Below are 13220 nucleotides of genomic sequence, written 5' to 3' on the forward strand. Positions count from 1 at the left end.
AGGGGATATGAACTCCCCAAATCTGACTCTTCATATCAGACGCTTTGGGGCTTACATAGGGGGAACTTGGGGCAATGAAATGTGTGAGAATATCCACAGCGTCTTCTCTTGTCCAGGGACCTTGTGATAGTTCTGGATGAATAGGTTTAGCCTCGTCAAGGATCCAAGATCACTAGTGCCATCCAATCTTCTATCAGTAAAGGGAAGTAATTCTCAGCTGCAGATTGTATGGTTTAAATGGGGTACATCTCAGCTGTGGATTGCCAGATAGAAGAAAAAACTCACATTAGAGAGTTTCTCTCAACTATAGATTGCTGGGTAGGCAGGCAAACAATATCAAAAGGCTTCAGTTTTTATACGGAAGCTCACTGCTAGACTAGGGGAAAATCCTCTTCTCTTGTAAAATATTATATGAAAGAGTATTAGTGTAACTCCTTGGTAGTCAGACAGTAACTACAACAATGAGCTTCAGGAGAGATTGTAAGGATGGTGCAGAATAGGCCAAGGTTTTGATCTGTTTTTGTAGGATTAATGGCATGACTCATTATGACTCAGTCAACTAGATAGCACCTAACAACAAGGCAAATCTGTCTTCGACGAAGTATATCCGAAATGCTCCATAATAGTATGGACCAGTCCCTTGAGAAAGACATCATGCTTAGTAAAGTAGAGGTTTAGCAAAAAAGAACATCCTTGGTGACACTGATCGACACGGTGGCTGTGACAATGACCTTCAGCACAGCAGTGATTGTGAGGCTGGGGCTGGATTGGCAAGGTTTCCATCCATTACCCGAAAGTTAGTGTTAGTTGAAAACAACTCAATGGTATCTAAAGATAGTATTTTAATTCAAAATACCTTCCCTTCTTCGTTATCTTAGAGCTTTCCTCATTTGGGGATACATTTTAAAATAATATTTTTGAGTAATTAATTTAGCTCATGACATTTACAAGAAAGCCTCAGTGAAAGATGGCCATTTGTGGCGTCCCCAGGTGGCAAAACTACTGACAAAAAAGAGTGATGACTTGAGTCCACTCAGCTGCACTTCGGAAGAAAGCACTGGTGATCTGCTCCCAACACTTAGCTGCTGGAAATGTCACGGAGCATAGTTGTCCTCTGAGTCGAGTCACAATGGAAAGGAAGTGAGCACAAGGCAACTGGCTGAGGATAGTTCTGTGTTCCCTAACAGTATGATCCTGCACAGTATCCATTTCCTAGAAGAACACAGAATGAGCAATCATTTGTGAAGTGCCTGTTATGTCATAGTAGAGCACTAAGCCCCTGAAGAATAAAGATTAACAGCGCACACCCTCTTTCTTCACTCACTGCATCCTGTCCATAAACTGTGAAGTCCCAACTGGACCTTGGTGGTTAGAAGATCATGGTGTGTCTGTAAAGACTGAAGAATGCTGAACAAGTTTTTTAATTTGTGTCTCCTCACTTGTGAACATCTTGGTTGCAAGCTGTAGTTCGTTTGGATGAGCAGCCTGGTGTGGAGCATGTAGACAGCATTCATGAAGGGAGGAAACCATCAGGCCCTAGCTGGTGAGCCTAGCTCCTTTTGACACAGTTTTCTCTTATAATCATGTCCCTGCTATTTGTAGCGAGGAGAGACTCCTTGAAAAGTGTCGAATGTGCCAAATTTAAAATCTCAGAGGCAGAAGTTTCTACCTTTAAAATATTCCTCCACTTCTCCCCAGAGTGCTCCCGCCTCTCCACGCTCTATTTTAATATCAGCAGGAATTCTGATACCACCACTATACCTTAATCCCAAAATCTGGCTCAATACACATGTCATTGTTCTTCTCATTTTATCCATGCTGCCCACTCAGCACTTTTTCAGTGCTCATCTGTTTCACAAATGCTTAAGGAAATCTGATCATCTCTCTTTTAAGCTTCACCTTATTGTGCTTTTGTCAGTACGCAGTGGGAAACAAAGGTGTACCTGCTGGCCCCTTCCTGTTGACATGACTCTAGCTCATGGTGGCCACAGGCTGATTATAGAGTCCTGTAGTACAACACCATGGCTGTAATCTTTATGGAAAAAGTGTCCCATACCTTTCTTCTCCAGTGGCTCCTGGGTAGATCTGAACTATCAACCTTTAGGTAAACAGCTGATAACAAGCACCTTTTGCCACCCAGACTCTTATAACTCTCAATGCTTTGTTGGAGTAGCATAAAATATTCCTTGAATGAACTCAAGGAAGCTCATACTTTTTTCTTTTTCTCACAACAGCTGGCTTCAAAGACCTGGATTCTATTCTTGGTGCTAAAACAACCTTCCTGGGAAAAGTAATTAGGCCCTAATTGCCTTCATTCCTCAAACTATGAAAAGGGAATCAAGATATTTGCTGCCCTCTCTTCTTAGTCTATCCCTTTAAAAGCTGAAGAGTTAAAAAACAAAACAATGACTAAAACAAAACCCCACAAGCCAGAAACTGCAAAATCTGAAAGCAAAGGAGTGTGCTTTGACTTCATGAATATTAAAGGAAAGATGAAAGCCAGTATTGTGGGTTTGGCTAGATATCCTGGATTCTGAATTATAATCCAAATTTCTCCTTAACATTGGTTGGCGGCTTACCTACCTTTCTGCTTATATACTGGAAAGTACTTGGAGATTCAGAGATGGTAAATGCCACATCTTCTATAGTGAATTAATTGGGTCAATAGCAATGTCTCTAGGAAGCATGACATCAGTAAGTGAATTTGTGAGGAAAATGCTCTTAGTTTGACCTTTCCCTTGCCTCTCTCCTTAACCTCCCGACTTCCAGGCTTTGTAGCAGTTTCCAGAACAAGGCCCCTCACCTGCATGCTTGGTTGCATATCATCTCTAGACAATTAATTTAGCAATCTCAAGCTTCAGAGGTCCCAGAAACAGGAATAGGCCTCTTCACTGCCAATCTAAATGTAATGATTGAATAGCAGGGAACCTGGACCAAAATAGAACTTGGCTCTTTGATCACACCCTTCAGCCAAGAATAATGGTTTTTATAATGCCAGGCTCCACGCAATCCTCTTCATTTATGTAGGTAATACGGCATCTCACCATTTAAGGAGTTTGGCACTTACTCTTTCAGTTTACTCATTTTTATAGAGAACTTGGAAGCCTTTGCCTTTGCCTTCCCAAACCCCAGAGGCTATGGAAATGTACTTCCTACATGCTGAGAGTCAGACACCAAGTTGATGGACCATGGCTTCAGGACCATGGCTTCCAGGGTTTCAGGAGCACACAGACCTATTGCTCATTGACTACTCTCCAAACCTTCTGTGCAGCTAGGCTGAAAGCTAGGACCAGTTCTCTGAAACTAACACAAAGGAGCATGAGGAGGTAATATAATTATTTTATGTCTTCATTTCGGTGTTATGGTCTGGTGTACATAGAGCCACTATGAGTCATAGTCACATAAAAACAACAATTCAAAAATATTAAATGTATTTATTAAACAATTATTCTGCCACTGAGTTCTTCTAATATCCTAAACAGCTAATTAAGACAAAAAGCTATTATTTTAGATCAGGCTAAAATCTAAATATACCTCTACTTAGTCTGGCACTTAGGGCTCGTAGACTTGGGGTGTAGAAACTCTAGATAAGTTCTTTTCTAGATAAGTTCTTTTCTAGATAAGTTCTTTTGAGACCACTGGGGTTGCATATTGCCTGTGCCAAATACTGCTCCCTACTGGTACAAAGTCTCATTGCTTAAGGGAGAGAGATTTGTTCACATTAGGAATACATAAGTAAACTTCCTCTTCTTCATCTTCCTAGAAAAGGAATTAGGGGTAATTTATTTTTTGTCAATTAGTTAGGTTTCTCCTTTTCAATCTATATGCAGAATAGATTATCCAGGAAGCTGGACTTTATGAGGAGAAATGTAGATTCAGGATTGGAGGAAGACTCATCAACAAACTGCATTATGCAGATGACACAACCCTGCTTGCTGAAACTGAGGAGGACCTGAAACACTTGCTGCAGAGGGTCAAGGACTGCAGCCTTCAGTATGGATTGAAGCTCAATATCAAAAAAACAAAGATTCTCACCACTGGGCTGATTGGAAGCATCGTGATGGATAGTGAAGAGATTGAGATTATAAACAGCTTTAGTTTGTATGGCTCCACAATCTTGGCACCAGCAGCCAGGAAATTAAAAGGCATATTGAGTTGGAAAAGTCTGCTGTTAGGGACCTCTCCAAAGTACTGAAGAGCAATGATGTCAGTCTGAAGACGAAGTTACACCTGATACAGGTCATGGTATTTGCAATCACTTCTATGTGTCAGAGAGCTGGACAATGACTAAGGATGACAGAAGGAAAATTGATGCCTTTGTGCTGTGGTATTAGAGAAGAGTATTGAATATACCATGGACTGCTAAGAGAATGAACAAGTTTGTCCTTGAGAGGGTTAAACTAGGCTACTCCTTGGAGGTGAAGATTCTGAAGCTTTGTCTGACATACTTTGGACATGTTTCAAGGAGGGACCGGTCCTTGAAGAGGGATGTCATGCTTGGGAGGGTAGAGGGACAGCACAGGAGGGGAAGGCCCTTGGTGAGATGGATTGATTCAGTGACTGGTGTAATGGGGGTAGGTGTGTCAGAGACAATAAGATTGGCACAGAATAGCAGGGTTTAGGGCAGTTGTACATAGGGTCACTTTGAGTCACAGGTCACTTGATGACATATGACAACCACATGTCTAAATGAAGATATAAGGGAGCTCTGGTCACCAGTGATAAAGAGCTGTGCTGACATACCAAAGCTACACTGTTCAAATTCACCAGCTTCTCAGGAGAAAATCTCCTCCCCTGCGATTTATAGCCTCTGGAAACCCTCTGGAGGGTCAGGTATGAGTCAGTTTTGACTCAAAGGCACCCAATAACAACAACAAATAAAGGTATAAACTCTGGTGGCTTAGTGGTAAGGAGTTAAAGTAGCAGGTCAAAGGTAGGAAGTTTGAATCCACCAGCTGCTTCCCAAGAGAAATATGGGCAGTCTCCTCTGAAAACTCCCTGGGGTTAGTTATGAATTGGTTCTAACTGGATGGTATATACCACCAACAATGTATGTATATAAAAGCTTGATACTGAAAAGGAATGGTTGATGCGCCTAAACTTAGTGCTGATGAAGAATAGTGACGATATGGTGGGCTGCCAAAAGTAATCAGTCTGAGAAGAAATACCATTAGAATGTTCCTTAGAAATGGAGATTACGGCTGGGGCGCCACTGTGGGGTGGAGGCAATTGTGGCGAGAGCGTGTGGACCAGCATAGGAACTTTGAGGGGAGAGAAGGGAAAGCATCACAGGAAAAAGATTCTGCTCCTTCATTTCCAACATGGAAGAAACTTACATTGATTCCCTGGACCCTGAAAAGCTTTTACAGTGCCCCTATGATAAAAACCACCAGATCAGGGCCTGCCGGTTTCCTTATCATCTTATCAAGTGCAGAAAGAATCATCCTGATGTAGCAAACAAATTAGCCACCTGTCCCTTCAATGCTCGCCACCAGGTTCCTCGGGCCGAAATCAGTCATCATATCTCAAGCTGTGATGACAAGAGTTGTATTGAGCAGGATGTTGTCAATCAGACAAGGAACCTTGGACAAGAGACTCTCACTGAAAGCACATGGCAGTGTCCTCCTTGTGATGAAGACTGGGATAAAGATTTGTGGGAACAGACCAGTACCCCATTTGTCTGGGGTACAGCCAACTACTGTGGCAACAACAGCCCTGCAACCAGCATAGTTACAGAACATAAGAGTAACCTGGCTTCAGGCATGCGAGTTCCCAAGTCTCTGCCATACGTTCTGCCATGGAAAAACAATGGAAATGCACAGTAACTGAATATCTCATCAAAAGACAGACTTAAGAAGACTTCCGCTTCTTCCTGCTACCAGTGTGTTCTTCATTTTCTCCTAATCTATTTATAGAAAGATAAACTGTGGCTTTCAAACTGAAAAGTACCTTTTTTCCTCCCTCAAAAAAAGAAAAAAAGAAATGGAGATTACAACTCCATTTCTCCTAACAGTAAACAAATCGGTCTTAAGAGAAATGCAACTAGAATGTTCTATAAAAATGAAGAGCTGAGAAACTTCAGCTCACTTTGGATACATTGTGAGAAAAAGATACCATGTTTGATCAAGTGGAGAACTAATGAAATTGAAGGATCCCCTAAGAAGGTGGACTGGTACAAATTAGTAGCAGCAATGGAATCAGGCATACACATTATTGTAGAAGGTGACATAGGATGTGGAAGTGTTTTTGTTCTGTTAATATGTAGAGTTACCATAAGCTACAGCTGTCTCAGTGGCAACTACCAGCAATGTGTATAGTAAATTTACATTTAAAGAGTTGAAATAAAATGATAGAGTTTCTTCCACTGCCTTTATTGAGGAATGCCACCAACCCTCCAAGCATGCATCTTCTGATTCAATACTATGGAAATTATCCTAGTCAAGTGAGGATGCTTACATATTTGTAATCAAATTCACTAATGTCAAAAAGTCTGAATGTGTATTAATGCTTGTAGACAGACACAATGAATGGCCTAATGGTAAGAAATTGTGCTGCAATCCTGAAGGTTTGCAGTTCAATCAGGCAATCTTCTCTTGTGAGATTAACTGCCTCTGAAAACCGACTAGATGGTCAGCTATGGGTCACCTCCACCTTGACAGCACGTACAACATCTCTCCTTGCCCTCCTCTATCCAGAGATAGGAACTACTCATGTGAAAACTATGAGAAAATCTAATTTGCCATGTATACCTGTTACACATTTTTAATATTCTTTCGTTAGGGAAAGGAAGAAATTGTCTACTCTTTCTTCAGAATGCATCTTATGATAGCCGGGAGTCGTTTAAGTCATTTAGGTCTACGATCATAAATGATTTCTAGTTCTCATCATCTTTTTCTGAAATGAAGTCATCTGAGCTGGGTCATTTGCCTTAGCTGTGGACTTACCCACACATATAAAGTGTGAGAGAGCTCCCTCCCTGCACAGAGCCCAGAATAGTCCCTCACAGCCACATCATTCTGGGCACTTTGTCACCTGACATTGCCTCCTAACCCACTGAGTGTTTGGATTTAGCTTGTCAAACTTTCAAGTAGAAACAGTATGACTTCATAACTTTTAGAATAAATGAAATGGACCAATGTGCTGTCTTCCAGAAGCACAAGTAAATATGGTTTAAACGGGACCTCAGCCAAGATACTGTCCTAGAAAATAATGTTGTATTTATTGAAAACTCCTTTACATGGCATTTTACTAAGCATTGTTCCATGAGTTATTTAGATAAAATCCCCACTCTTTCAAAAAGGTACAATCTAAATCACATTAGCATTAAAGAATATTTAAAAAACTCCTTTGTGAGTCTTTGCTATGTATCAGGATACCTCTATGAGTATCCTGGCCATAGAAGTGTGGCCACATTATAGTCCCTGCCATATGAGACCTTAGTCTCCAAAGATAGCATAGTAAAGAGGAAATGCCAATTCAATAGCATAATTTTCTATTCTCCAGCTAAGAAAATACACTGCCCACCACAGTGCCTGGAATATTAAAAAGCAAAACAAAAACAAACCACCCATTACTATTGAGTGTATGCAGACCGATAGTGACCCTTTAGACAGGGTACAACTGTCCACAGGGTTTCCAAAACTCAAGTCTTTAGAAGAGGCTGGCTGCCACTATTTGGCTGGTGGGTTTGAACCACAGCCGTTTGGTTAGCATCTGAGTGTTTAAATTCCATGCCACTCAATAAATATTTATTGGATAAAAGGGACTAAGTGAAAGTAATGAATAGCTACAAAGATAGAGGTAAGTATAGGGTGCTATGTAAAATACACAGGAAGGGAAACAAAAGTGGTGTGGGGGAACATGCTGCATAAAGTATAGTTTAAAGGGGAAAGGAGGCAGAGTTCAGTGATGGAGGGTGGGGAGAAGAAGGATGAGTCTAAAAGATGTATTAGCAAGTCCTGAGTTCAGTTCTTAGCTGCACCCCTCACAAGCTGGACAATTTTAGCTTTTCTGAACTTGATTCTCTGTATCTAGAAAACATGGATGAAAGCTTGAAAGACTGTCAGATTAAGTGGGCTATTAAGTCTGTGGATATTATCTGTACATAAATATTATCTAGAGGACACCCATTGATAGCTATTAGATGTGTACTTAGGGCAGAATTTCCACTTTAAAGTAATAAAAACCTGAGAAATAGGATTAAGGACACAATGTTTTTAAGGGATGGAGGGTAATAATAAGCTTACAATAATGGTGGAAATAAAGAGTTCTTAGTCACAAACTCAAACAAGGGAGCTCTGATGGCGTGATCTACAGGGAGTTGCAATGTTAACCTGAAAGCTGTGCCTCTCTGGCGATGTGAATCCTCCAGCTGCTCTGCAGCAGAAAGATGGACAGACTTCCTGTGTGATTGACAGCCTTGAAAACCCACCAGAGAGTCAGCTCTGAGTCCGTTCTGACTCAAGGGAAATGAGAAAGAAGCAAGGGCTGAAGGAGGCAGAAGACATCCAGCAGGAGATAGCTTTCTTTTCCAGTTCTTCCTGGGAATTTTCCTTATTTGTTCATGCCTGCCATTCTTTACCGGATGCAAATACCCCTTCAGATAATCTGCTCTTTGTGGAAGCTTGTACAGACCAGTTAGAGAGAGTGGTAATCATTCCATGTGACACAGTAGAACTGCCCCCGAAGCTTTTCTAGGCTGTAATCTTTATGGGAGCAGGTCATCAAATATTTCTCCTGTGGAGTCACTGGATATATTCAAACTACCAACATTTCAGCTAGCACTTAAACATTGCACCATCACAGCTTCCTAGACACAGGCATAACCCATTTCCATTCAGTTAAATCTGACTCATAGCAACTATCCATTGAGTTCCCAAGGCTGTATGTAGTCTTGATAGAGGAGGCTGCCTATCTTATTTCCCACAAAACTACTGGTGACATCCAACCACTGACCTTAGGTATATTGTTATTGTTAGGTGCTGTCAACTTGGAACTAAATCATAGCTGATCCTCCAGTGGGTTTTCAAGAGGCTGTGAATTGCATAGGAGGAAATTGCCCACTTTTCCCCACAGAGCAACTGGTGGAACTGCCATTGGGTTGGCCCCACAACTCCTGACCACTTGGCCACCAGAGATGCCTGATCTCAGATATGTTGTTGTTGTTGTTAAGTACCTTTGAGTGAGAGCTGACCTACCAGTGGGTTTTTAGAGGCAGTTAATCACATGGGAGGAGATTGTCCATCCTTCTCCCATGAAGCAGCTGGTGGATGAAACCCTGTGCCTTTGGGATTACAGTGCAGCTTCTTACCTCTAGGACACCAACTGTTGCTGTTGTTTTTAGGTGCTATCAAGTAAGTATGACTCATAGCGACCCTATGAAGAAAAGACCTAAACCTTCTTCTATCCTGCACCATTTTCAAACTTCTTGACACATAAGAACTCATTGTAGCAGTCACTGCATCAAATCCACCTTGTTTAGGGTCTTTCCTTTGTACACAATCCATCCTTCCCAGCATCATGTCTTCCTTCAAGGAGTAACACCTCCTAATTACATGTCCAAAGCCTCATCATTCTTTCTCCAAAGAGCACTCTGGCTGCACTCTCTCCAAGATGTGTCTGTTTTTTCTCATGGCTCTTCTCCAACACCACAGCTCAAAAGCATCAATTCTTTTTCTGTCATCCTTATTCATTATCCAGATCTCAGATGCATAACAAATAATCAGGTCACCAGAGCTCTTTAAAATAATAACAACAGTTTGTAAGAACCTAAAAGTTAACACAGAGAAACTTTAAAAAAAAAGTCTTTAGATCTCAAATATGTTGTTGTGTGTTGTTGAGTTGCCTGCAACTCATAGCAACCCTATGTACAACAGTCCTAAACCCTGCTCTATTCTATGCCAGTCTCTAACACACCTACACCAGTCACTGAATCAATCCATCTCATTGACAATCTTCCTCTCTCGAGCTGTCCCTCCACCCTCCCAAGCATGACATCTCTCTCCAATTACTGGTCCTGTCTTGCAACATGTCCAAAGTATGTCAGACAAAGCTTCAGAATCCTTGCCTCCAAGGACTAGCCTGGCTTAATCCTCCAGGACGAACCTGTTCGTTCTCTTAGCAATCCATGGTACATTCAATATTCATCTCCAACATCACAACTAAAAGGAATCAAGTCTTCTTTCTTTCATCCCTAGTCACTGTCCAGCTCTCTGATGCACAGCAAGTGATTGCAAAGACCATAGCCTGTATCAGGCACAACTTAGTCTTCACACTGACGTCATTGCTCTTCAGTACTTTGGAGAGGTCTCTGACAGCAGACTTTCCCAATGCAATTTGTCCTCTAATTTCCTGGCTGCTGATATCAAGAGTGTTGATTGTGGAGTCAAGAAAACTAAAGCTGTTTACAATCTCAATCTCTTCACCATCTATCATGATGCTGCCAATTGTTCCAGTGGTGAAAATCTTTGTTTTCTTGATATTGAGCTTTAATCCATATGGAAGGCTACAGTCCTTGACATTCTGCAGGAAGCACTTCAGGTCTTCCTCCGTTTCAACAGGCAGGGTTGTGTCATCTGTGTAATGCAGATTGTTGATGAGTCTTCCTCCAATCCTGATGGCATACTTCTCATAAAGCCCAGCCTCCTTGATATGTTTTGCATCTAGATTGAAAGGTATGGAGATAGGACACAACCCTGGCGTACACCCTTCCCAATTTTGAACCATGCAGTGTTCCCTTGATCTATTCTGATGACTGCCTCCGAGTCCAAGTAAAGATCTCGCATAAGCATGATCAAGTGTTCGGGGATATATTTAATTCCAAACCGACTGCTTTTGAGTCAGTTATAACTCGTAGAATACCACCATTGACTTTCTGAAGCTACAAATCTTTATAGAGACTGTTCCTTTTTTCTTTCAAACCATCAACTTTTTGGCTGCAGCCCATCACTTGATGACTATGTTCTTTCTTTTTCTCTTTGCCATCAAGTAGAACTGACACACAGCTGAACCTTCAGTGGGTCTTCAGAGGCTGTAAATCATGTGGGAAGAGATTGCTCCTCCCTCTACCAAGGAGTAGCTAGTAGATTTATTTGAACCATTTGCCTTTGGTTTGACAATGCAACTCCTTACCCATTAGGCTAACAGAACACCCTGCTATGCTTTTTAGTGTAGTTAAATATAATAAAGTAAGTTAACTTCCACAGTTCCATCTGTGAAATATGACATTGTAAGGTTTGGACTTTGTATGAACACCATATTTAAATTGGTAGTCCCCAGATTATGAACAAGTTTCATTCCTAAATCTATTATTAAGTCAAATTTGTTCATATGTCTTAAGAGTTAGGCACAGTCTGTATATAATATTAGTTAATTTTATAAATATATAGTATAACCTTTCTGTGCTTAAAAAAATTAAAGAAATGCTCCCAGCTATACAAAAACATCTTTAACAAAATAATAATTATTATATACATCACAGAGTATTGCCCATTGCTTAATGTAAACTTTTTATACCTAAAAAAATTATACATACTTTTACAAATTTTTAATGTATGAGTTTTCAGAGATTGGCACCACAAACCTATATGTGGTTAGACATTGCCCAAACAGATTACCCCCAAAATTGGGAAATTCCATTAAGGACCTTTCCACAATGGCAAAGAGCAGAGATGTCAGTTTAAAGACAAAGGTTTATCTGATCCAAGCCATGGTCTTTTCAGTTGCTTCTTGTGTTCTTAAATATTGTACAATGAATAAGAATGGCAGGAGGAGATTTAATACCTTTGAACTGTGGTGTTGGAGAAAGGTAAAGCATATCTTATTATATTCATGATATGCCAACAGAAAAAACAAATCTGTCTTGGAGGTAATGCAACCAGAATGCTACTTGGAGGCAAGGATGCTAAAGTTTTGTATCACATACTTTGGGCATGTTGTTAGAAGTGGCCATTGCTTGGAAAAGCCATCATGCTTAAAAGTGGGGTGTCAGTGAAAGAAAGAAGGCCCCTCAATAGGTGGATTGACCTAATGATTGTAACAATGGGCTCAAACATATCATGTTTTTTGGCCCAGGATAGAGAAATTGTTCATAATGTTGCTGTGATTTGTACTTGACTCAATGGCACCTGCCAACAAACAGCATAGTAATGTGTATATACACATTTGAAAAAGAAAACATAATACACTGCTGTTGAGTTTATTCTGACTCCTAATGACTCTCTACATAGTTTGTAAGGCTGTAAATTTTTATGAGAAGAAACTGTTCTTCCTTCTCCTGAGCAGCAGCTAGTGTGTTAAAACTCCTGACCTTTTAGTAAGCTGTCCATCACTTAATGTGCTATGCCACCATATGCACATACGAAGGCATGGAAACCAAACCACTGCTGTTGAATTGATCCTAAGTCATTGCAGCTCATCCTCTATGGAGCTTCCAAGGCTGAAAAATCTTTATGTAAAGAGAGACTTACCATCTTTCTATCACAGAATGACTGACATATTTGAACCATCCACCTTTGGATGCCACTTGTTTGTTGTTGTTGTTAAGTGCCGTCGAATCGCAGTCGACTCATAGCTACCCTATGAAGGAGAGTCCTCAACACTTGGGTGTCTCTCATCCTCTCTCCAGGTTCATAGGGTTTCCCGAGGCAAGCTACTATGGAAGTGGATGCCACTCCTCCTTACAAATATATGTATATGTCTTGCAGTCATTAGCTTCTGTTGATATTCTGTGCATTTCCCCGCCCATGATGCATGTGCAACAGAGTGAAATGCTTCCCAGTCCTGAACCATCCATTCTGACAATTGGCTGCAGATTAGCCTCTTGTGCTCCACTGGCTGATTTCTAGAAGTAGATTGCCAGGCTAGTCTTTCTGGTCCTCTTAGTCTGAAAGCTCTGCTCAACATCATAGCAAAGTATTAACCTGCTCTGTCTGACCTTTGGTGGTAGCTGGACCTGAGGTGTATAGCCTGGGAAATGAAATTGGATGTCCTACATGGGAGTCAAGAATTCTGTCACTGAACCACCAGTGTCCCCAATTCGTGTCATCCTTACCACTAAGCCGCCAGAGCTCTCTATTAATGTAATTAGGTTAAGTCAAACACAAGCACACACAAACACACTCTTTGCTACTGGATTCAGCTCTTTTAGGTGAATTTTGGGGAAATGCCCTACGATGGAATGTGGGTGGTGATCAAGATACTAAAACTGACTTTCATTTTTC

General features: G+C 41.0%; 1 protein-coding gene across 1 annotated transcript; it reads left to right on the forward strand.

The window, feature by feature from the left end:
- The first annotated feature begins 5304 nt into the window (after nucleotides 1-5304).
- On the forward strand, nucleotides 5305-5956 carry LOC102860291 (gametocyte-specific factor 1-like). The gene has a single exon (XM_006895607.1). It carries the CDS (start codon nucleotides 5322-5324, stop codon nucleotides 5823-5825), a length of 504 nt encoding a protein of 167 aa, XP_006895669.1. The 5' UTR covers nucleotides 5305-5321; the 3' UTR covers nucleotides 5826-5956.
- The last annotated feature ends 7264 nt before the right edge of the window (nucleotides 5957-13220 follow it).

Source organism: Elephantulus edwardii, unplaced genomic scaffold (genome assembly GCF_000299155.1).
Source record: "Elephantulus edwardii isolate Elephantulus edwardi_28Jun2011 unplaced genomic scaffold, EleEdw1.0 scaffold00171, whole genome shotgun sequence".
Taxonomy (NCBI): Eukaryota; Metazoa; Chordata; class Mammalia; order Macroscelidea; family Macroscelididae; genus Elephantulus; species Elephantulus edwardii.

Bases quoted from the DNA above. Each gene is read 5' to 3' on its own strand.
- LOC102860291 (XM_006895607.1), top strand. From the start codon at position 5,322: ATGGAAGAAACTTACATTGATTCCCTGGACCCTGAAAAGCTTTTACAG.